Source organism: Juglans microcarpa x Juglans regia, chromosome 4D (assembly GCF_004785595.1).
Source record: "Juglans microcarpa x Juglans regia isolate MS1-56 chromosome 4D, Jm3101_v1.0, whole genome shotgun sequence".
NCBI lineage: Eukaryota > Viridiplantae > Streptophyta > Magnoliopsida > Fagales > Juglandaceae > Juglans > Juglans microcarpa x Juglans regia.
The window spans coordinates 20277665-20300825 of record NC_054600.1 but is presented as its reverse complement, the minus strand read 5'-3'; the positions used below and the strand labels follow the sequence as shown (position 1 = coordinate 20300825).

Here is a 23161-nt window from a genome sequence, read left to right as displayed (position 1 = left end):
GTTTTGAGATTTAAAAAAGTTGATTTGTTTATTATATTTTATGTAAAAATTTAGAAAAATTATAATAATGTGATGAGACGAGATAAAATATTTTTATTATTCATAGGGGACTAGATGTTTGTTATCGTAAGTTAATGGCCTTTCAATGAACTTAAAATTAACTCTATACTTTCACCTTCTTATTGAGGATGTCAACGTAGTAGATCATAGAAAACATGTTTGATACTTGATAGCACCCCTGCTCCGTCCTCCACCGTGTTTCTCTCCAAGACGGCCAAAGAAAATGTTTTATTTATTTATTTGCTATAGTTTTAGATTAAAAAAAAAACTTTATGGAGGGAAAAGGGAAACAATGGTCAGTACGGAATTGACGGAATTGACGATTTAATCCTTCCTTTTCCGCCAGTTATAGAATCATAGTACAACTAGAAAAGGAAGAAAAAAAAAAAAGAAAAATAAAAGAAAGCAGACTTAAAAAGGACAAGCTCAAGCTCCTAAACCTTGAAAATCCCCAAACACCGCTTCTCTCTCTAACAAAACCCTCTCTTTCGTTCTCTCTCCAAACACCCCAAAATCACAGAGGCCATGCCCGACTCACGATAGCTTCGCTTGGACATGTCTTGTACGGCCTCATTGTGATATAGGATTTCGCAGTCTCTGCTACATTGGTAAGCTCCGTTAACCTTGTACGGTTTTGATCCGATTCGTTACGTACAATTTTTTCCCCCAATTTGTTGATTTTCTGCCTCTTAGTTTCAGGGTCTGATTAGCTCTTCGTAGAAGCGTATTAAGGTTTATATTTTGAGTTCTTGACTTGAATCAATGGAGGCTTTGTTTATGAGTATGGTTTAAATGGCACCGAGTGAAGCTATTTGAAACGGAAACGAATTGCTTGGGTTTAGGGTTTTGTGAGAGATGAGGGAGGGATTGAGATCTGGGAAACTATCGCTGAATCCGAGGAGAGATGGGAAAGATATAGTATCTCCGAGCAAAATTGTTCAAAATGGAATGAAGGTGTCGGGTTCTGATTTGAGCTGTGCGGGAAACCTGCATTTGATCTCGAGCAGGGTGGAGACTGAGAAACAGTCTTCGACACTAGAAATTGAGAAAAATGAGGAGGAATATGTAGAAGATGGGGAAGATGTTGCGTTAGTTGAGAATGAGAGGAAAAGGAGCCTTAATGGTGGTGAAGAGAGTGAATATGGCGGTGTCGTGAAGAAAATGGTGAAGGAAGAAGAGGTTTTGGATGATGAAGTACCAACTGGTGGTCGGGTTTTGAGGTCGAGGCTTGCGGTGAAAAGTGGGGCTGATGAAGGAGGTGGTAAGGGAGAGAGTGAAAGCAGTTTTATTGGGAAAGGTATGGGGAGTGATGTATGTGAGAATAAAATGGTTAAGGTAGAAAAAGAAGAGAATGATCAACAGGTTGGTGGGATGATGAAGTTAAAAAAGAAGCGCGGGAGGCCCCCCAAGGTGCGAAAAGAAGAGACTGATTTACAGGCTGGTGGGCTGGAGATGAATCTGAAACGTAAACGTGGAAGACCGTTGGGGAGACCGCCCAAGGTGAAAAAAGAAGAGATTGATTTAAAGGTTGATGCGCTGGAGATGAATTTAAAACGTAAACGTGGCAGACCTTTGGGGAGACCCCCTAAGGCTGGTAAAGAGGAGGTTGATCCGTTGGTTGGTAGATCGAAGAAGTTGAAACGTGGGCGTGGGAGACCCCCAAAGTGGAAGGATAGTAGTGGAGTTTTGAAGGCTGCGCTTGATAAGAAAGGAAAGTTGGGTGGATCAAGAAAAGGTGAGAAGGATATAAAGCTGAGAGATAGTGCAAATTGGAATGTATCAACTACTAGTTTGTCTGCGGAAAAGAGATGTAATGGGAAAGAATCGAATATGAAGAGGTTTTCACCAGCAAAGAAGAATAAATATGGGAAAGATTTGGAAATTGAGGACAAGGCTTCAATAGAGCTGAAATCAAAGATTGTGCAGGCATCAAGTGTCAATAAAGAGAACAAAGGAGAGCAAGCTAAGCAGGAGGATGAAGAAGTGGAACCTGGTAGATTTGTGGCAAAGCAGTTGGTAAGAGAGAAAATAACAGAATTGCTTTTCAGTGCAGGCTGGACGGTTCAGTATAGGCCTAGGTTTAACAGATCTTACAATGATGCGGTGTATGTTAGTCCAGATGGAAAGACCCACTGGTCAGTCACCTTGGCTTATAGAGTGCTGAAACAGCGTTATGAAGCTGGTGATGGTGAATCTAAGACATATAAGGCTGGTTTCGTATTTACTCCGATATCAGAGGAAGAATTCAGCATACTAAAAAGGGTAGTTTCTGAGAAAAGGGCGGGTAAAAGAAAAAGGCAGCAGAAGCACGGGTATGGAGATAAGATCGGGGCTATTGAAAAGAAAAGGCGCAAGGCTGGAGCCAGTCTGGGGGGTAAGTCAGTGAAGAGGAGAATGAAAGGGAAGTTGCTTCATGAGCAGGACGATTCAGCTGATACCTCACAAGAAGTAATGCCTATATCAGTTAGGGATCACAAGGTGCGGAAGACACAAAGTAAGAAGCGATGTGCATTGCTGGTTCGCAACAATGAGGAGGGAGTGGATTTGGATGTTGATGGCTATATTCCATATGATGGGAAACGTACTGTATTTTCCTGGATGATTGATTTGGGGACTGTACCACTTAATGGGAAGGTGCAGTACATGAATCAGAGAAGGACACGCGTAAGGCTTGGGGGTAGGATTACTAGAGATGGCATTCATTGCGACTGTTGTAGCGAAGTGATTCCAATTGCGAAATTTGAAGCTCATGCAGGAAGCAATCTCTGTCAGCCATTTCAAAATATATTTGTTGAGTCCGGAACTTCCCTGCTGCAATGCCTGCTAGACTCATGGAATAAGCAGGAGGAATCAGAATGTAAAGGGTTCCATTTTGTAGATGTTGATGGTGAAGATCCGAATGATGACACATGTGGCATCTGTGGAGATGGCGGCGACTTGATCTGCTGTGACACATGCCCTTCAACATTCCATCAAAGCTGCTTAGATATTGAAGTATGCGTACATTGACACATGTTTATATGTATCATTCTAATTACATGCGTGCATAATCAAGTTGTAGTGTCAAATTTTGTTCTCTTAGGGGTTGTTTGGGAATAGAGATGGTTTCTTCTCATCTCATCTAATTTTCTTCCCAAATGTCACTCAAACATAATACTTTTCAATTTCAAATCTTCAACTTTTTCATCTAATCATTACCTAATCATTACAACTTTCCCAAACTTCCAAACAACACAAAAAATAATTCAACTTTTTCAAATTTCATAACAAAAATAATATTAAAAAATTATATTCTAACAATATTTTAATTATATAATATTTTTACTTAACTTTTTCTCTCTCATTTCTTAAAACCCAATAAAACATCTTAACTCAAATAATTTCACTAGTATTCACAACAATTTCACTACTATTTACAAAATTCTTATCTCATCTCATTCCCTAAGCATCCCCTTAGTTTTTGGTTTTCCCATGGCAAGTGTAGTGGGTTAAAGGATTACACATTTGCAATAATCCTGAAAAAAGACCTCAAGTTTTTGCCAAATCTGTGCTAATGTTTTTTGGTTTTTCTTCCTTCTGTTTTTAGATAGGAGGGTTGGGTAGGCGCCTGACACTTATAACTTCATTCATGGTCTGACATAAATGATGGGGCATGTTGTATGCTTACCTGGCTCTTGTTTAGGTTTATACAAACTGGAGCCAATATATAGGTTTTTGTCGCCTTGTTTTGTTATTACCAAAGAGGGATTAAATGATTGCTGCAGGCAATAAAATTGAAATATAGGCTGAAGCTTATGATGAAGTGCTCCCTTAAAGTTTGTTCACCATAACATATTATTCATGAAAAATAGACATAATTGGAGAGGTATATCGTGTATATCAATTTGAATACTACATCTTTGGTGCTTTTACATAGAGAATTTTTGGTAGCAGATGAGATATCAATTCTATTCTTGTTGCAGAAGTTTCCTTTTGGTGATTGGCACTGTGTATATTGTTCATGCAAAATTTGTGGGATGGTTGATGGGAACGCATATCAGAGGCATGATGATGATGTTGCTGCTGTATCTGCATTTCTTACGTGCCACTTGTGTGAGGAAAAATGTATTGCCTATATTTATCCATCTTGATCCTGTGTAGATTCTAATGCTTAGTGAATATTCATACCTAATGGGTACCTTTGGCTGAAACATTAATAACTTTTGTCTGTTGCAGTCCATCAATCCTGCATTCTGGAGAAGGATGCTGTAAATATTGATTCTAATGGCCCATCCTTTTGTGGGAAGAAATGCCAAGAGGTGATTTTTCTTTACGAGAAATGCTCAGAGTACTCATCAATAAGAGAAATGCGAGTTATTGCTTAACTAACGAATTGCTGTCATTTCATAGCTTGGAAATTGTAATATTACATAGGATTTGCTCTGCGTTTTCATTTGAGCTTTCTGTTTTGATGCTCTGCAGTAGTGGTTGGAATTTTAACAGTGTATTGCTTACTGCTTGATTGTATTGGAGGGTTCATGTTAACCATTTCAATGAGCTTACCGGATTGTAGGATATATTTAAATACTGGCTCAGAGATCTTGCCTTTTTCCGGGTTCTAAACTTATGGAACCCTCATGTATGATTTTCACATAGCAAAATAAAAAAATGATAATAAGATGACATGTAAATTTGAAGACCTCTTTAGGTCTTATTATTAATTGTCGGAAATGTGGTTCTATTTAAGTCGTGTGGATTGAGATTAAAAAATATCACTTTAGTGCCCAATTTCTAGGATGTTAGTCGACTTCTGAAATGGTCTATATTATCTTATTCTTCAAACCGCTACCTATAAAAAAAAAAATATTATCTTAAGTTCACCTGTTTGATGCTACTTATAAAAAATAAGTTTTCCTGTTTGATGTTTTGGTTTACAAGATAGCCTTTTTCAAGTAAGTTTTTGTGGAAAATGCGCTTTTCACCCCTCAACTGGTAGGCATTTTATGCTTTGCTACTCAAACTATCAACACTGACGCATTGCACTCAAAACTCTAAAAGTTGTAATGTGCACTGGTCACCAAGCTAAAAAAAACCAAGCTCAGCGTGGTGGTACAGTTTCGACCTTGAAATCAGTTTTCCCTCAGATTGTCAATTTACGTTCAATTTTGACTATTTAGGAAATTATTTCATTTTCAGTTTTAGAAGTGATTTTGATTCCGATTTTGGCCATATTTGTGGTATGATTCTTATTTAGTTGCATCTTTAATTTTCATGTAATAATCGGAAATTTTCTGGTCTCTTTTCAATCTCAATCCAATAGGGTCTATTGATTAACTAGCCGCTAGAATAATCTTAATTCTGTTCGATGTCAACCATCTATTAAGATTTGACAGTCAAGATTGTGTAACATCATTTATTTTCATTTAATTTTCACACATCTTAATGGTTGTAATTAAACTAGGGGGCTCTGTGTCATTTTTTAGTAATTGGAGGGTGCAATTTGTCAATGTTGGTAGTTTGAAGTACAAGGCCTAAATACCTAGTTATTAGTTGGAGGGTGGAAATTGAGAAATTGATGTGTGAAGTAGATGATTAAGACATTTGGGTTTGTAGGAAAGGCAACAATATCGAATTTGGAAATTTAAAGATCTGGGTTAATGCTGGGAATTAACATGAAGATGGAAAATAATGAAAATATTTTTGTATTTACTTTTTCAAAATTTTATTTCTTTAAATGTTTTCCGGCCTAGTTTGGGCACATATATTCTCAGAATACCTCATTACTATATATTATTTTATTATTACTTTTCACTACTATTCATTATTCTATCATTACTTTTTCATTACTATTCACAGAATACCTGAGAATATCTCACTACGCAAACACAACCTAATCATTGTAATTGGAGAAGTTAGTTGTAACTGGTGAAGTTATTGTGTTCAACAATCTATAAATCAGTTAGGAAAACATTTAGTTAGGCATCTATCAAGCGTTGCATGTTATTTTAGTAGAACTGTTGTGGTTTGGGTGATGCTTTTGAGGGTGGTGGATCTATTAGCTAGCTGGAATGGTCTTCACGGTTGTTCTCAGGTGGCTGCGGTTTGGACAATGATTCCTTTGTGTCTTATGTGGTGTATTTGGATGGAAAGGAATGATCAGTGTTTTGAAGATAAGGAGTGTACAATGGAGGAACTTTGAAACCTTTTTGTGCACACCTTATTCCTAACGTTTTCTGCCACAGTGCTCAATGGAACTAATGTTATTGATTCTCTGGCTTTGTTTTCAGGTTTCTAGAATGTATTTAGGTGTTTCTTCTGTATACTCCTTGTGTACATGGGCTTCGCCTATATTATTCGTTTTAATGCAGTTATTTTGTTACTTATAAAAAAACTTATTAAAAAAAGTGTTGCGAGTTATAATGAAACTTGATATGGAATTTATTGGAAATGTTAGGTTTCATTTATCTTTCTCACAATTTTCTTTCTATAAGGCCATGGGTAAATAATAAGGATTGAATGGTGTGACACTTATTTGGCAGTGAAATCACCCCCCTAATAACAAATTTTCCAGTTTTAGAAAAGGAAACTTCAAGTACAAAAAAGTGGGTTTTGGAATTTTATGCGTAATTATTATCGGGAGAATATGATCAAAATAATGATGCACTTGGTTTGTTAACTGGGACACTATGTTTAAAACAGGAATGCGATAAATTTGGAAACCACATATTGTATGTGCTGCATTTTCCTTTATTATAGTTTCAGGGAGTTGAATTAGTCTAGGCATCTAGCTGAATTCTGCTATTTTCTGGGATTTCTGGTGTATGTTGGAATGTTTGGTTTTGGAATATATTGAAGAACAGGATCCAAGATTTCATCTAAGCTTTGCTTTGGTGATTAATTTTTTTTCTTGGTACCTATCAAAAAACTTAATTTTTTTTTTCTCGGTTAGTTAGTGGCTTTCATTTTTTTTAATTAATGTTTCCCCATGTTTCCCTTTAAGATCTGAAAGGAACTTCTTGAGGAAATTTTTAGCCCCTTGCAATTTGGAAGGGTTATCGGTTTTTCTAGGTAATGGATGAGTCTGCCAATTTGGCTCTGGATACATGCATGGCTGTCTGATTAGAAAAGGGCTCAGATATTGGCACCCGTGGCTAGTTTATATTTATCTGTTACCTCCAAGTCCTATGGTGTTTCGATGCAATTTGATTTTGTTGTGTACTGAAATTTTCTAATTTTCTTTTTTTTTTCAGTTATTTGAGAGACTACATATGCTTCATGGGGTCAAACACGAATTGGAAGTAGGATTTTCATGGACTCTTATCCGCCGATCAGATATTTCTCCTACTGAACTTCCACCAGAGGTTGAGTGGAATTCTAAGCTAGCTGTTGCATTTTCCATAATGGATGAGTGCTTTTTACCTGTTATTGATCACAGAAGTGGAGTCAATCTGATCCATAATATTGTCTATAATTGTGGGTAAGTACACTTGAACTCTACATGCACTATGTTCTAAACCACTTTACAGGACGCCAGATTAAGCTTTGGTTTAATTTTTTTCATTTCTTTTTTTTTTTTTTTTTTTTTTTTTTTTTATGTGGTTCTTTTTGTTAATTAAATCACTTGTGCTCTCTTCTATCTGCACAAACTTTGGAGCAATCATCTCAAACCCATTGATGGTAATATTTTTCTTTTGAGTAGGGGTTTTCTTGTATACTTCCTATGTACTAGGGTTGCACCCCTCTTAGCCTTTTTAATTAGATAATATTAGTTATCAGAAAAAAAACTTTTGATTTTAGATTAACTATGCCTTCAAGACTTCGATGTTTGCTAATTTGCAAAATAATTGAACAATACTAGCCAAATGGGGTTGTCTAGATGGTAGGGGCACTAAGGCCATTGCCTAAGTCCCCTTAATAAATCAAGGCCCTAAATTAGAGCATTAAAAGATCCTTAAGAAGTTAAGGCCCCTAACAAATAGTATTAAAATCCTTTAAGAAATAGAAACTCTAAATTATACCATGAGAAGGTCCCAAATAAGTAAAGTTTCTAACTAAAAGTCTCCTGTAAAATAAAAACCCTTAAACAATGATATTAAAGATCTTTCCAAATAATAGTATCAGGCTTCTAAGTACCACATTAAAACTTATAATTTGTAGATAAAATAAATTGATAAAATATCAATGACAAGCCATCGAAGAAATTTTCTAATTGAGTATTTTACATGTATAATAGATTGAGCTATTTCTTGCCAAGATAGATCATGATGATTTGCAAACAAATGTTCTAGTAATCCTAGAAGTATATTCCGATATTGATAGCTTATGTTTGTTCTCATAAATAAAAGGATAAATTCTTTTTTTGATTAGTAAATAAGAATTTTATTGAAAATAGGCAAAGCCTAGTGCATGGGACGTATACAAGAGCCACACCTAGGCATGATTGTCTAAAGCTACAATAAAATCATGTACGTTCGTGCCATTAAAGTCTATTATCGACCAATGGAATAAAGTGTGAAGGAAAAAAATCATCGTTCATGCCAATAAAATCATGCTAATAAAATCATCGATCAATGGAATAAAGTGTGAAGGAAACAAATTCTAAGCTCGTCCATTATCCGTTCACGATCCTCAAAACTCTGACCGTTCCTCTCCATCCATATGCACCACAATAGGCAGGTCGGTATCATCTTTCACATAGCTGCAATTTGATAGTTACCCCGGATGTTTGTTACCCTGGATGCCTTGCCAGCTGGCCAAAAAGTCAACAACCCTTCTTGGCATTAACCAAAAGAGTTCCACTCTCACAAAGATCTTGCTCCGTAAGCTCCTGGCTATATCACAATGCAATAATAGGTGATCCACAAACTCACAACTTTTCTTACACATGGAACACCAATCCAATACAATGAGTAGGTGTTTCCGTAGATTATCTAAGGTGAGAATCTTCCCTAACGAACCCGAAGCTGTCCATACAAGAAAAGAAGCTTTTTTGTTTTTTGGGGGGGGGGGGGGGTGGGGGACTTAGTAAAAAGGATAAATTCATTCATTGGCCTTGATGTTTTGCCCAATTTCAAATGGATTCCTAGGGTATTTTTTCAAAAAAGAAAAGAAATTTCTCTTTGATACAACCCGAATTTCAAATTCTTGACTTGGTGTTCGTTTGCCATGTCAAACCAATCACATGATGGCTTGTGGTAGAAAAACAAGTGCAGTGAGTCTTTGAAAACATAAACAATACCTAGGCAGCTTGTCACATCATTTATGGCAATCGTCTTATAGTGGCTGTGTGGAAGATGGTGCCATTATGTCTTATGTGGTGTATGTGGGTTGAGAGGAATGGACGTTGTTTTGAAAATAGAGAACGTTCATTGGGGGGGCGGATTAGAGATTTTTCTTTCCATTCTTTGTTACTTTTGGGCTAAGGCTACTGTACTGGAGTGGGTTAACTTCAATGATTTTTATGCTGCTTCTTCTAGCTACTAGACTGTAATTAGTTGCTTATTTCTTGTATACTACCTGTGTACTTGGGCTATGCCTAATTATGAGGATCAATAAATTTTCTTACTTGTATAAAAAAAGCTTGTCACGTCATTAGATTTTTTAGAAGTAGAAAAATTAACATAAAGAATAAAATAAACTAAAATTAAAAACATAGGTAATATTATGGAAGTATTTTCAGTCCCAGAAGTTGTACTTGCCAGCCACAGTGGTGGAGCCACCATTGTGTGTGGCTCACTGGGCTGCGGGCAACAACAAATGTGGTCCTGGAGAGGGGGCCATCCACATAGGTGGTCAGGCAGCCCCTGTGACCCGACCACCTCTGTTGACGATGTTTTTTATTGTTCAAAATGTGGACTGTGCATTTTGACCCTTGTCATAATTTGATTGGTTCTGATGTGTCAAATGAGTACTATGCCAATATTTTCCATCATAAATTAACAGACATTGGCATAGGGATTAATTTGAAATTCGGTATATACAACAATGATCCTTTTTTGAAACGTTTACATTAGGGACCCATTTGACCGATAAAAAAACATTAGGGACCCATTTGAATTTACTCGAAATAAATGTTTTAAAACAAGTATTAATGAAGACATGTTTTTATAGGTAACAAAGACAGATTCCAAATAGAAACACTGAGTTATATAGAAAAAGTAGATCCTTTTTCAAATGTTTGTTTGTTACAGAAATATTATTAACAATTCTCATAACTAGTTTATGCTGAAAGTAGTTTCCAAAATTAAAATTAATGAACTACTAAAAGAGTCAATCGTATATATTTTTTCTATCAATTTTTTGTTACCTATCAAAAACCAATCGGTAAAAAATCATGTGTATAAATAAAATTAGATGGTTGAATCATTTTTCTATTTATAATGAGATATTAACAAAGGTAGTATATAAAATAATCTAATTAATGATTTCTCACCTGAAGAAGGCAAGAAGATGACTTAAAAAATAAATATCTTGTGTTATTGTATTTGTATGTACCTACGTTATTTTATTATATAAAATTAAGGAGGCTTTGTATAAGATTTTCATCTATGGCCCCAATTTATGTATAGCTGCACCCCAACCCTGCAGATCCCCTGACCATCTGCACGTGCTGGCCGGGCAGGTGGATTGGCACCTACACCGCCCGGTCACCCTGTTCAACAACAGAACATCACAAAAAATTGAAATCCATCAACAATCTGACAAACAATCGCACAAAATCGAAGATCCATCACCATCAAATAAACAGTCACACCAAACCTTGGAAGAGGAAGAAGAAGAAGAAAAGGGAGTGGGGGAGGGGGAGGATGGGGGCTTACTTTTGTGGGCATATGATTTTGTTGCACAATGCTCATGTGTATATAGAGGCTATATTCTTGTATGTGCAATAATTTAATACCAATGAAATGGGTCTGAATTTCACTTGGATGTAAACATTTGTGAAATTCACATAAGAATAGATCTTCCTCTTAAGAGTAAACCCTGTATTTTTCAAAACTTAATGTTATTAAAAATAAAAAATAAATAGTTTCATTGGTGGCTGGCCACCATTTTTTCAAGGTTTAAACAAAATAGATTTGGTGGGTGTTTTTGGGAAAAAGTATTTGGGCTGGTTTCTTTTGGAATTTTGATCTATTTCCAATTAAGACATCTGTGTTCCCACCAATCAAAAGAATAAGAATGCCCGTTCCATGTACCATATGTACCCTTAGTGTCTAACAGTCGTGCAATTGCAATTTTGACAGTTAGAAATGCGAAAGATGACTGGATTTATTTCCTTCAATGGTGTGCTAGTTGTCACATCCTTAATTTTTTTTTTTTTTTGTCCTATGAGTAGCATTTTTCTATATAGATGTGCTTCTTGTGGTATCCTTATATATATATGTATTTGCTCAAAATAGTCATAACTTGCTCTATGGTCAACATGTATTATCTTTGTTTTGTCAGTCTTATGCATAATACTTTTTTTTTCTGTGTTTGTAATTTATCAAGTTTTTAATTTCCTTTCTCAGGTCAAATTTTACTCGTCTTAATTATAGTGGTTTTTTCACTGTAATACTTGAGAGGGGTGATGAGATCATCTCTGCAGCATCCATCAGGTATATATTACCCTAAATTGATATCCATTAATCCATTTCGTTGTCGCCACTTATAATGCTTTATAGTTTTGTTACTTCACAGAGATTATTGAACACAACATATTATGGAAGAGTGGAACCGATTGTGGATCTTTGTTGATCCTCAAAACACAACTATATACTCAGGAAAAATGAACAACTCTTTTTGTTTTTTTGGTGGACTTATAATCTGAGATATTTAGACTTTGTATCAGTTCGTTGTGATATATTTTATTATATTTCATTATACTATCAATTCAATCTGTTACTTGTCAAAGTTAAAAAGAAAAAATTAAGAGGTCTAGCTAACCGTCTTTGCCGTTCCAAAGTCCCACAATCTTTTTAGGAAATAGCAACTAGAATTTGTGATATTCCTCTCTTTTGTCTACTGAACCATGCCTTCAAGGATAAACGCTTGCTCTGACCCGAATTTCTTCTGAACCTGACCTGACTCTTCCAATTTTTTTCTGTTGTTAATCCTAGTTAGCTGTTCCTCAAGTATACTTCTTGTGTACTTGGGCTTGCCTTCTCTTATGAATATATATATATATATTTTTTATTTTTTTTATAAGTAAACATTTTTATTGAATAATGATAGGCATAGCCCAAGTACACAAGACGATATACAAAGATACGCCCTATCTATGTTGAAGCAATAGAGACAAGAAAGTCATGAAAGTTGAGGCCATTAAAGTCTACAGCTATGACCCATGTACATAGAGTTCTAGTAAACAAAGCTCTTAATTCCTCTATTATTTTCTCCTTGTCTTTGAACGTCCGTTCATTGCGCTCCTACCATAGACACCACAGAATATATATTGGGACCATCTTCCACATAGCTTTGATTTGTTGAATTGAATGCCTCTCAAATTTGTCCAGCTTGCCCATAGTGTAGCCACTGTAGCGGGCATAACCCAAGCTACCTCTAATCTGTTGAACACTTCATTCCGTAACATTCTAGTAGTCTCACCGTGTAGTAATCGATGATCCACTTTCTCTCCGGCTTTCTTACACATGCAGCACCAATCCACTATAATCACCCTGCGTTTCCTCAAGTTATTTGTTGTCAGGAGTGGTGAAGGGGTTGACTCAAGTGGTGAAGACCTTGGTCTTGAGGTATCACTCTCTTCAAGGTCCAAGGTTTAACACCTCATGTGTGCAAACAATCATTTGGGGCCACACTTCTTGGTGAAAAGCTAGCAATTTAATTAGTTCTATGTAGGGAAACTTTCGAGGGTGGGTGCACGAGATCGGGGTTTACTCTACAGGGGGGGGTTCGAAGGGCACTACCTTGGAGAGGTTTCCCTGCATCAAAAGTTATCTGTTGTCAGGATCTTACCCAGGGAAGCTATTCACGTGAAAAATGCCGTTTTAAGAGACGCCTTATGTCACCAAATCCTTCTCCAGGGAAACTAATTATTTGGCAAGTGTGTGAGAGACTTATAGAAAGAGCGAACTGAGAATTTACCTTTACCTGCAAGTATCCACAACAACACATCAGCTCGCTGGTTGCTCAGTTTTATGGAATACAATAGGCTGAAAAAATCCTCAAAGCTGCCCACTTCCCAATCTTGGGCTGTCTTACTGAAATTGATGTTCCATTGAACTTGTTCCCCCGATATCACCTTGAGATTAGCCACTGAAGCTTCTTTTTACATGCCACCTGGACACAGAAGGAAATATTTCCTTTAAAGCACTATTTCCACACCATCTCCAGAATTTAATCCTAGTGCCCTTGCCCAAAACAAATCTTGTATGTCTAGTAAAGATCCCCCATCCTCGTCTAATGTGCTTCCAAACTCCCACTCCATGAGTCCCACACACCTCTCTAGTACACCCCCCCCCCCCAAAAAAAAAAAAAACCTCCGTATTTGCACTCAATCACAGACTTGCATAGTGCTTTGGGTTCCATATTATATCTCCACAACCATATTTTTCAAGTAACGCCCGATTAAAAACTCATATTTCTAATACCCAACCCACCAGAGGAGATTGGGGAGCATACCTTGTCCCAATTGACTAGATGGAATTTGAATTCATCTCCCACTCCACTCCACTCCACAAGAAATCATGCCGAAGTTTTTCAATCCGGGATGCCCACACTTGCAGGAATAGGGAATAGAGACATGAAGTAAGTAGGTAAATTAGACAGCGTACTCTTAATTAAGGTAATCCTGCCACCCTTTGACAGATACAGTCTCTTCCAGCCTACCAATCTCCACTCTATCTTCTTGATCACTATGTCCCATATTGGAATAGCTCGAGGCAGCCCCCAACGGGAGGCCAAGGTATTCCATGGGGAGAGAGGCAACCTTACATCCCAATGTGCTAGCCAACTGTCTTATGTTTTTAACACTTCCAACTAGCACCATTTGATTTGTCAAAATTCACTTTCAAACTAGACGCTGCTTCAAAACAGAGTAGGAGGGCCTTCAGTGCCTGAACTTGATTTTGGTTTGCCTCACAAAAGATTAATGTATCATATGCGAACAACAAATGGGAAATGTTAATAGTACCCCAATTGGGGCCACCAATCGGGAAACCCACCCTAAAGCCATTAATAACCTGTGTCGAAACCAGTCTGCTAAGCGCCTCCATGACAAGGACAAAGAGAAGTGGAGACAACGGGTCCCCTTGTATTAAGCCTCGGGTGCTGCTAAAAAAGCCAATGGGCCCCCTTGTCTTATGAATAAAACTTCTTGATTACCTATAAAAAACTGTTCCAATTTTTAGTGAATCTGGAAAGGGTTGGTTTGGTTTGGAAGAAAACAATTCCACCTTTGGTTCGGGTTGGGTCAGAATTATTAAAAAAATAGGACACTCCTTACTGTTCCAACCTGTCAATTTTGTTGTTTAAATGTGATCTGGTGAGTCGGTGACTGGTGTTATAAGTTTGTACTTTTTAATAAATTTGAATAAAAATTCTTTATGATATCTAGTTGTTTAAGTTGGAATATAAAAGCTGATAAGAGGGAAATATATGCATATGTTCTGTCATAAACTTGTATCATATATACAATGGGGTTCCATATTCAACTGCTTGGTTCATTCTGTACCCAAATTGGACCTGTTATATGATCACTATCCAAATTAACTAAAAATAAAAAGAAGATTCAAATACTAATAGTTTTATCATCTAATACTTTGTTGAACAGGATTCATGGAAACCAATTAGCAGAGATGCCATTCATTGGGACCCGCTATATGTATAGGCGCCAAGGGATGTGCCGTCGGCTTCTAGGTGCCATTGAATCTGTAAGTTCAGAATCTAATTCTGTTTTGTGGGGTGGGTGTGGGTGTGGGTTTGGTTTCTTGCTCGCATGGGCCAATGCTTTAGAATGCTGTTACTGACTCTGTTTAACCTCTTGTTTACTATTTGAAGGTGGCAGAAATCTATTTTTGAATTTGTGCTTGCTGCTTCTCCGAAACTCTTTATGTGTGTGTGCGCGCGCATGCGTGCTGATATTTCTTCATACATGCTTGAGTTGTCTTTAATTTTGGAGGCAATCTAAATGATTTGACACTGTTCTAATTTGATGCATTAGAAATGCGTCTTGATTTATTTAAGAGTGAGTTGCCTGAGTGCTGGTGCTGCCTACATGGCATAGACTTATGTTTTTAAACTAACAGGAACTTAATTACTAATCCTAGAGTTGTGTCAAAATAGTTGAGAAAAATACAAAATGGTGTTGAATGGGGATGAAGAAGGGGGTCTCAAAAGTGTTGATTTTTATGCTTCAATTTATTTTAACTTTTTGCTAAAAATAAGAATGCTTTATGAAGATTGACTCAATAATTTCCCTCATCCTGCTGGAGCATAAACATTATACATCTGTAGTTTCCCTCCAATGCTTTAGAAGAGAGTTCTACTCTCTCTAGGTTGGATTTGAAATTTATAACCTAATTTTGGAATGAAAGTTGACGTAAATCTTAGAATGTATTATGTTTTATAGACTATCAGGTTAAGGAGACTTCTGCCTAGGTATTGCCGACTTTGAGCTTTAGTTGTGTAATAAGCAACATATTGAATTTAGTTACCCTACATGGTAATTTTCATAAAATGATGTTTATGCAGAGATGTTTTAGAGAAGCGCCTAAAAGATAAATTTGAGTTGCTTTTTTTTTTTTACACATCTATATGGAACTGAATCCATGACTTAATCTCCACCCCTTATTTTTTTTATTGGTAATCAAATTTATATTGATCAAAAGAGTAGGCAAGGCCGCAAGAGCCCAATTATACGGGTCATATACAAGAGTAACGCCTAAACGTGCTAGTTTAGTGATACATCATACAAGGCATTCATGTAAGTTCATGTCATGAAAATCAATTACAATTGACCAATATAGTAAAGTATTGAAAAATAACTTTCTAAGCTCATCCGTTAACTGCTCTTGATCTTCAAAACATCTTGCATTCTTCTACCTCCAAATGCACCACCGTAGGCATGATGGGATCATATTCCATATTGATGCAATTTGAGAGTTGCCCCGAATGCCTCTCCAAGAAGCAAGGAGGTCGCTTACACTTCTCGGCATTACCCAAGATAATTCCAACCTAGCAAAGACTTCATTCCACAAAGTCATGGCAATCTCACGATGAGTAGTAGATGGTCAGTGGACTCTCCGCTCCTTTTGCACATACAACATCAATCCATGACTGTGATTCGGCATTTCCTCAAATTGTCTAGATTGAGGATTTTCCCCAAAGAAGCCGTCCATACAAAAAATGTTGCCTTTAGATGTGCCTGTCTTCCAAATTCTCTTCCATGGGAATGTATTTGTGTTGTGTGTGGTCATGGCTTGGTAGAAATAGCAGACTGTGAATATCCCTTTCTCCAAAAAAATCAGTTTCCCAATCTTGTGCATCTTTGAGAAATGTAACATTCCATTGGAGATGATTAATATGTCCACAATTGAGGCTTCTTTCATTCTTGCTAAACCATAAACGTGTGGATAAGTTTCCTTGAGTGCCCTATCGCCGCACCATGCATCATGCAAAAATTTGACCTTGGCTCCATTACTTGATGTATCCCAACCTCTTCTTTTATGCTTCCACAAAGCCACTCCATAAGGCCTACTCACCTCATTAGAAGACCATCCTTCCCATGATTCCCCATGCTTACGATTCCCTCCCCCCCCCCGGGGGCCGCAGCCGCATTCATAGTGATATCTCCATAACGATTTGTCTGGCAAGGCTTTGTTGAAGGATTTCCATAACCATTTACCAAGCAACGATTCTCCACCCCTTATTTATTCGAAGAGGTATTGCCATCGAGTCAATTAAATTAACAAAAATGAAAAATGTGTAAACTATTCGGAATTCTGGATGTTTTTTATTCGAAAAATAATTTTTAGGGCATCCACTTGTTTGAGCATTGATGAATGATGATGGTGCATTGAGCTATTATATGGTACTCTTGAAGAATTATGCAAGTTTTCCAAGATAATCCTAATATTTGTCCACAATCCTACACCTTGCTTGCCGCCACTTCATTGCCCCCCCCCCCCCCCCCCCCCCCCCCCTCTCCCCACACACACACACACAAAAGATTCCATACTTAGGATCAATAACAGCCTTCCACATTGTCTCCTCTCTTGATGGTACCTCCATAACCACTTCCAAAGAAGGGCCTTTTAAAAATCCTCAGCTTACGGACCCCCCACCCTCCACTAGAGATTGGGAAGCAAATCTTATCCCAACTAACCAGGAGCAACTTGGCTTCCTCCCCACAAGAAAGTGCAAAAAGCTTCTCTATCTAGTTAACCACACCTGCAGGTGACGAAAATAAGGATAGAAAGTATGTTAGAAGATTAGAAAAAGTGCTCTTGATTAATGTGGTTCTTCCCCCTTTTGACAAGTAAATCATTTTCCATCTTGCCAACCTTCTCCCAATCTTCTCAATCACCCTGTCCCAAATAGCTTTGCCTTATAAGCAGGCCCTAGTGGGTGGCCCAAGGTATTTCATGGGCAAAGAAGATACCTTGCATTTCAAAATATTTGTCAAGCTTCTACTATTATGCATAAAACCCACTGGGGGCATCTTAGACTGTGCGAGGTTCACCTTTAGGGTTGAAACAACTTCAAAATAAAGCAAGAGAACCCTCAACGATTGTACTTGGCCATGATCCTTCTCGCAAAAGAGCAAAGTGTCATCTGCGATGGGAAACAATGTTGGTGAACCCCACCAAAAAGCCTGAGAGAAATCCACCATCAATAGCGTCTCTAGCATCTGACTAAGGCTGTCCATCACAATAACAGACAGGAAGGGAGACAACAAGTCCCCTTGTCTCAGTCCTCGAGAGTTAAAGAAATCAGTAGAACGGCCATTCACCAAGACTGAGAAGCAGGCTGTGGATGCACAATGCTTGATCCAAGTACACCACCTCTCCCCAAACCGCGCCTTCCAAACAAATAAAATAAAAACTCTCAATTCACATGGCTGTAAGCCTTCTCCATATCCAACTTGCTTAACATGCCAGGCATAGCTGCTTTGATTCTACTCTCCAAACACTCGCTGTCAATTAACACCGAGTCCAAAATTTGCCTCCCTTTGACAAATGCAACTTGAGGATTTTAGATAATCTTTCTCATTATCGTGCTCATACGATTGGCAAGAACCTTGGAAATTATTTTGGTCACACCATTAACTAAGCTAATGGGACAGAATTCTTTAACATCTGAAACCCCTGCACTCTTTGGGATAAGAGAAATGAAGGTCACATTAAGGCTTTTTTCAATCTGAATAAAATTCATGAAAAATCCATCCTGATCAGGGGTTTTATCTTTAATCACCTCTCTCATCACTCGTAGAATCTCATCCTCATCATACGGTCTTTCCAGCCAATTGGCACTCGAACTATTGATAGATTCAAGGCTAAACCCTCAAGTTTAGGCCTCCAAGCAAACTGTTCCATGGTCTTTCATATAAGAGGACGGTGTGGTCCTTGATCTTGGAGTGCTTCGAAAAAACAGCACCATCAATGTGAAGCGTCTCAATGGCGTTGTTGCTCATATGTAAATTGGCCACCCAATGAAAGAACTTGGTGCACTTATCTCCTTTCAAGCAAAGAGCCCGTGATTTTTGCCTCCACGAGATCCCATCCATCAGGATCAACCTCTCAAGTTCGGAAGCAACTCCACTTTTCCTCAATGTCTCCTCATCCTAAAGTGCACCACTCACCTCCCTACCTTCTAAATCCTGCAACTCCTGAAGGAGAAAGTTGTCTAATCTTAGATGCCTGATAATATGTTTTGGTTTTATTTTTTCTTTCCCTTCTCCATTATTCTCAGCATAATTAGCGTGGTGCATTGAACAATTGTACAACAGTCTTGATTATTTTGCAATTATGCGAATAGTGCCATTAATGATAAGATCATTTTCACTATTCACCATGATTGTCCGACGTCTGTGTTCATGTTCTGTTTCCATTAGATGTTAGTTGTTAAGCAGTTGCGTTCTATTTTTACTCTCATCGTGCCCATGCATGAAAATGGGGATGGAATATGTGACAAATATGGATTACTTGATTAAGACCCATTCTGACCCTATCAAATTTCTGCAAGTTTAAATGTAAATTAAATGTTACATACTCCAAACTTAGATGCTAATCATCATTTCATGTCAAGATTTTGATTCTATGTTTTACCAAATGGATATCAAGGCTAAACTTGATGTCTTGAGGAAAGCAGACGATCAAACGAAGAGCCAGTGAAGAATTATTTCGTTATATATATATGTCACCAGTTTCTTCATCATCAGCTGAGTCACATGATTCTTCCTCTTTTATCAGTTTGGTTTCTCATGATCATTGGCCTTTTGTGTATCCCCTTGTGGTTACTTTTTAACTCTAGTAGAGAATTCGAATTTATGGACATTGCACAGTTTGAACTTTGTGCACCTTCATTGAAAATCTATTACTAGCCTATTTGGAAGTGTTTGTGTAGAATGATATCTTATTTTTCTTTTATTTCTATTTCCAATGTTCTCATTTAACTGATCCATTAGAAGTAAGCTGATTATGCACTTTGAGTTTCTGATTTCAATCTGGCCATTTCTTTTGGTATTGCTTTCCATGACCTGTTGTTAGGTTCTCTGCTCTCTGAATGTTGAGAAACTAGTCATACCGGCAATCTCCGAACTTAGAGGAACATGGACTTCCATTTTTGGTTTCAAACCCCTTGACCTATCTGGCAAACAGAAAATGAGGAGCATGAATATGTTGGTGTTTCCTGGCATAGATATGTTGCAGAAATCACTTTTGAAACATCAATTTGATGAGGAAAATTTGGCTTCTACACAAGGTAGTGTAATTGGTAGATACTCACATGCCTTCACGGAAATTCACATCCTTTAAGTTCACGTGTGCTTTCTTCAAATTTTAGTTGTTTTTTTGTGAAATATTCTTGTAGGTTTGGTGTCCACTGAACATACGGTGGCTCATAATTCTGATTTGATACATTCAGCTGGGTCAGATCTAAATGGTTCTATTGGGGCTGCTGTAGCTCATGCACATGATTTAAATCAACCAGCTGCTGTTGAATCTGGTTTGCATCTTCCTGGTCGCTCTGGTGACATGACAGGTGAGACTATCGATTTACCCAAATGTGTTATTGGTCAGAAATGCCAAGTTCCAGTCCAGTTGAGTGACGACAATCTGGAGGAAGACAAAACTGTTATGAAACCACTTGATTCAATTTGTAATGCAAATGGACCAACTGAGGGATTAAGGAATATCATATTGCTGCTGCTGGTTCCATTATTAGCGAGAGAACAACAGAATATGATTCCCTGTCAGACCATAACTGTATTTCTGAAGTTGAGGGCAAATTATTCACGGTACCTCATATTGGATTTGAAACTTCTGATTGTGAGAAACCATGTGTCTGTGCTTCTGGGATGGATACTGAGAATGCTGATTGTGAGATGAAAACTGTAGATAGCATTGTTCACAAACTGAATTCTTATGAAGAGACTTCTGTGTGCCACTCTGCTGAGTACATTATGTCTCAGTGCCGAGATGTGGCTTGTGTAGATAGATTAAAAATTTCTACTGAAAATGTTCTCCATAATTTAGGGGCTACAACTCGGATGTCTCATGATGTGAAGGGCATTAAGCCTGACAGTTTTCAACAGTTGCAGGATATGGGGTGCGTTCCCGAATCAGCTGAAAGGATGCTCGACACTCAAGAAGGGAAAAACAGGCATGCTGCTGTTCTATGTACATCTAGAGCACTGGATGGGATTTGTCCAACATCTACTGAGTATTCTGGTTCTCAGGTTCAGCCCAAGACCATAAATATTTTTTGCAATAAAGCTATCTTAACTATACCACCAGCTCGCATGGTTCACTCAACTCTCCCCTCAGTTCACGAAAGGGAGCAAGCCAATACAAGTGGTTTTCCCGTTGAATGCAACGTTAGTCCTTCCTGCCAGGGCAATAGGCCGGATGCTCATGAGGTTGAGATCTCTGCTGCAGTTGAAGGTAAATGTCATTTTTCTAGTGAAGCTTCTTTAAATTCCACCATGAAACCTAATATCCAGACTTGCATGAGCAATGGAGTTTGCATGGCCTCGGAGCTCAAATGTGGTTCTTCTGAGGTTACTGCAGATGGCCCCCGTGAAGAGAGAGAATCATCAGCTATTAATCAGACAAATGTCAATTCTACTGACCAGGATTTAATTCTTGATGGGCCTGAGGTGAAGAACAAATCTTCGAAGCAGGTTGAATTTGGTTCACAGGTTGATCATATTTGTGTAACAAAGTGCAATCCGAAATCTTCAGAGCTCTCAAAGTCTGATTCAAGTATCACACAGTGCAATTCTGAGTCTATGTGCAACTTAAGCTCTGCTTCTGATGTGGCTCTTCACTGTGCCTCTGGTGGGGTAATTCATGTGGACCCCTGAGGTAATGGTTCTATCAAACCGGGCTAGTTAGTTTCCTTTTGGTTCGTCTCCAGCAGAAAGCAGAATTTTGATGGCAGCTGTTAACTGTGGCGCTGGTAGGCCTTGGTTAACCAATTTTGTAAATGACTAGGATGTGCTTTAGACCTTTTTTTTTTAATGCTTCGGGGGGGGGGGGGGGGGGGGGGGGGGGGGGGGGGGGGGGGGGTGTGGGGGAAGCCAATTCTTTTTCAATGTATAAATATTCAATATAGGAGACTTTTCAAAGCTGAGGAGTAAGGAGCAGGGGCCGGATGGCCATGGCAACCCCGCCAGGACAAAAAAAAAAAATTCATGTTTCTTTCAAGCTCAACCCGAAGTTCAGATACTTGGGGTTCTTTTTTTTTCTTATGTTTTGCTGTTAAATGTACAGTTTCTAAATAGGCTAAGATCTTATGTAGGGTGGCCGAATGTCATTTCGATGCCTTTGAGGGTTGCGTATTTTGGAACTCTCCCGTCCTATTTTTGTAAATGGAACAAGCTCATTAGCCTAATCATAAATATAGTCTGCTATCATCCCAGCTTTGTACTATTTAGTATGCAGATACTTCCCAGTATGCACACTCGTGGAATATGTTTTGCGTGTTCTGTTCATGAAATTTATTTATTTATGTTTCTGTTCTTAAAACTGAACATCATCAAACGATTCAAACCTGTTCTAGTCGTACCACACAATCAACAGTCCATCACTCGTGATAGGCATTAATGCGTGAGATAGTTGTCGTACACAAGCACCGTTTTGCGTCATCAAGGAATGTCGTAAGCGTGAACGACGATTTGTTCAGTAAGGGATGAATGCCCGTTTCATTGTTATCGTAATTTAATTTTTATCTTATCTTCGATTGTTCTTATCTAGTTAGAGTAATCTGCCCCTTTGGCAGACTATTCAAGGATTAAACATGTACTTTCATTAATCATAAAAAACTTCCTTTAAATCGTACACGTTTGACCCTTAAATAGTCTGCCAAAGTGTCAAACTATTCTAACTAGATAAGAACAATTGAAGATAAGATTAAAACTAAATTACAATAACAATGAGACGGGCATCCATCCCTTATTGAACAAATTCTAAATATCTACTGATTTAGCCTTATTGATAACTACTATTGCTAAAGATTATCTATTTGGTGCCGTTGAGTTCTTATTGCACTTGGACTCCGTCGATTCTCTCCGCCTCCAAAAAGCTCCGACTCCGACGGATGTTGAGACTGATAAAACTCGTACAAATAAGGTGCAAGGTGTTGAAATTCCTCTATCTTTAACCAACAACAATCGGACAACGGTCTATTTTTCCATTTGACAAGAAATTTCTCATACCCTACACACCTTGTGGACACTACCTGATCATCTAAAATGGCTTCAATGGTCTCTCGTGGTTTGCAATTCTTGGATAGCGTAGCGGGGGTGGTTTCTTCCCTAGTGTGGAATCATCTCTTTGGTAAGGGGTCAAGTCTTCCACATTGAAAATGGGACTAAATTGTATGTCCACGGGGAGCTCGAAGCACCTTGAAAGGTCCAACCCTGCAGGAATGTAGCTTGGTCATTGCACCTTGAGGAAATCTC

The 23161-nt window shown here is 38.0% G+C and overlaps 1 protein-coding gene across 3 annotated transcripts; it reads left to right on the top strand.

Annotated features, from left to right (window-relative positions):
* The first annotated feature begins 475 nt into the window (after window positions 1-475).
* On the top strand, window positions 476-21805 carry LOC121259851. 3 transcript variants are annotated; one of them, XM_041161643.1, is made up of 9 exons: window positions 476-668; window positions 760-3054; window positions 4026-4164; window positions 4276-4358; window positions 7290-7516; window positions 11550-11636; window positions 14810-14909; window positions 19746-19959; window positions 20068-21805. In XM_041161643.1, the coding sequence occupies exons 2-9, from the start codon at window positions 916-918 to the stop codon at window positions 20583-20585; spliced, it is 3507 nt and encodes a 1168-aa protein (XP_041017577.1). In that variant the 5' UTR covers window positions 476-668; window positions 760-915; the 3' UTR covers window positions 20586-21805. The 3 variants fall into 3 exon arrangements, with proteins under 3 accessions (XP_041017577.1, XP_041017575.1, XP_041017576.1); XM_041161641.1 differs by having other exon boundaries at window positions 477-668; window positions 4023-4164; XM_041161642.1 differs by having other exon boundaries at window positions 477-668; window positions 754-3054; window positions 4023-4164.
* The last annotated feature ends 1356 nt before the right edge of the window (window positions 21806-23161 follow it).

Bases quoted from the DNA above. Each gene is read 5' to 3' on its own strand.
- LOC121259851 (XM_041161641.1), top strand. From the start codon at position 916: ATGAGGGAGGGATTGAGATCTGGGAAACTATCGCTGAATCCGAGGAGA. The intron at 3,055-4,022 runs GTATGCGTACAT...TTCTTGTTGCAG, and splicing joins AAAGCTGCTTAGATATTGAA to AAGTTTCCTTTTGGTGATTG. The intron at 4,359-7,289 runs GTGATTTTTCTT...TTTTTTTTTCAG, and splicing joins GTGGGAAGAAATGCCAAGAG to TTATTTGAGAGACTACATAT.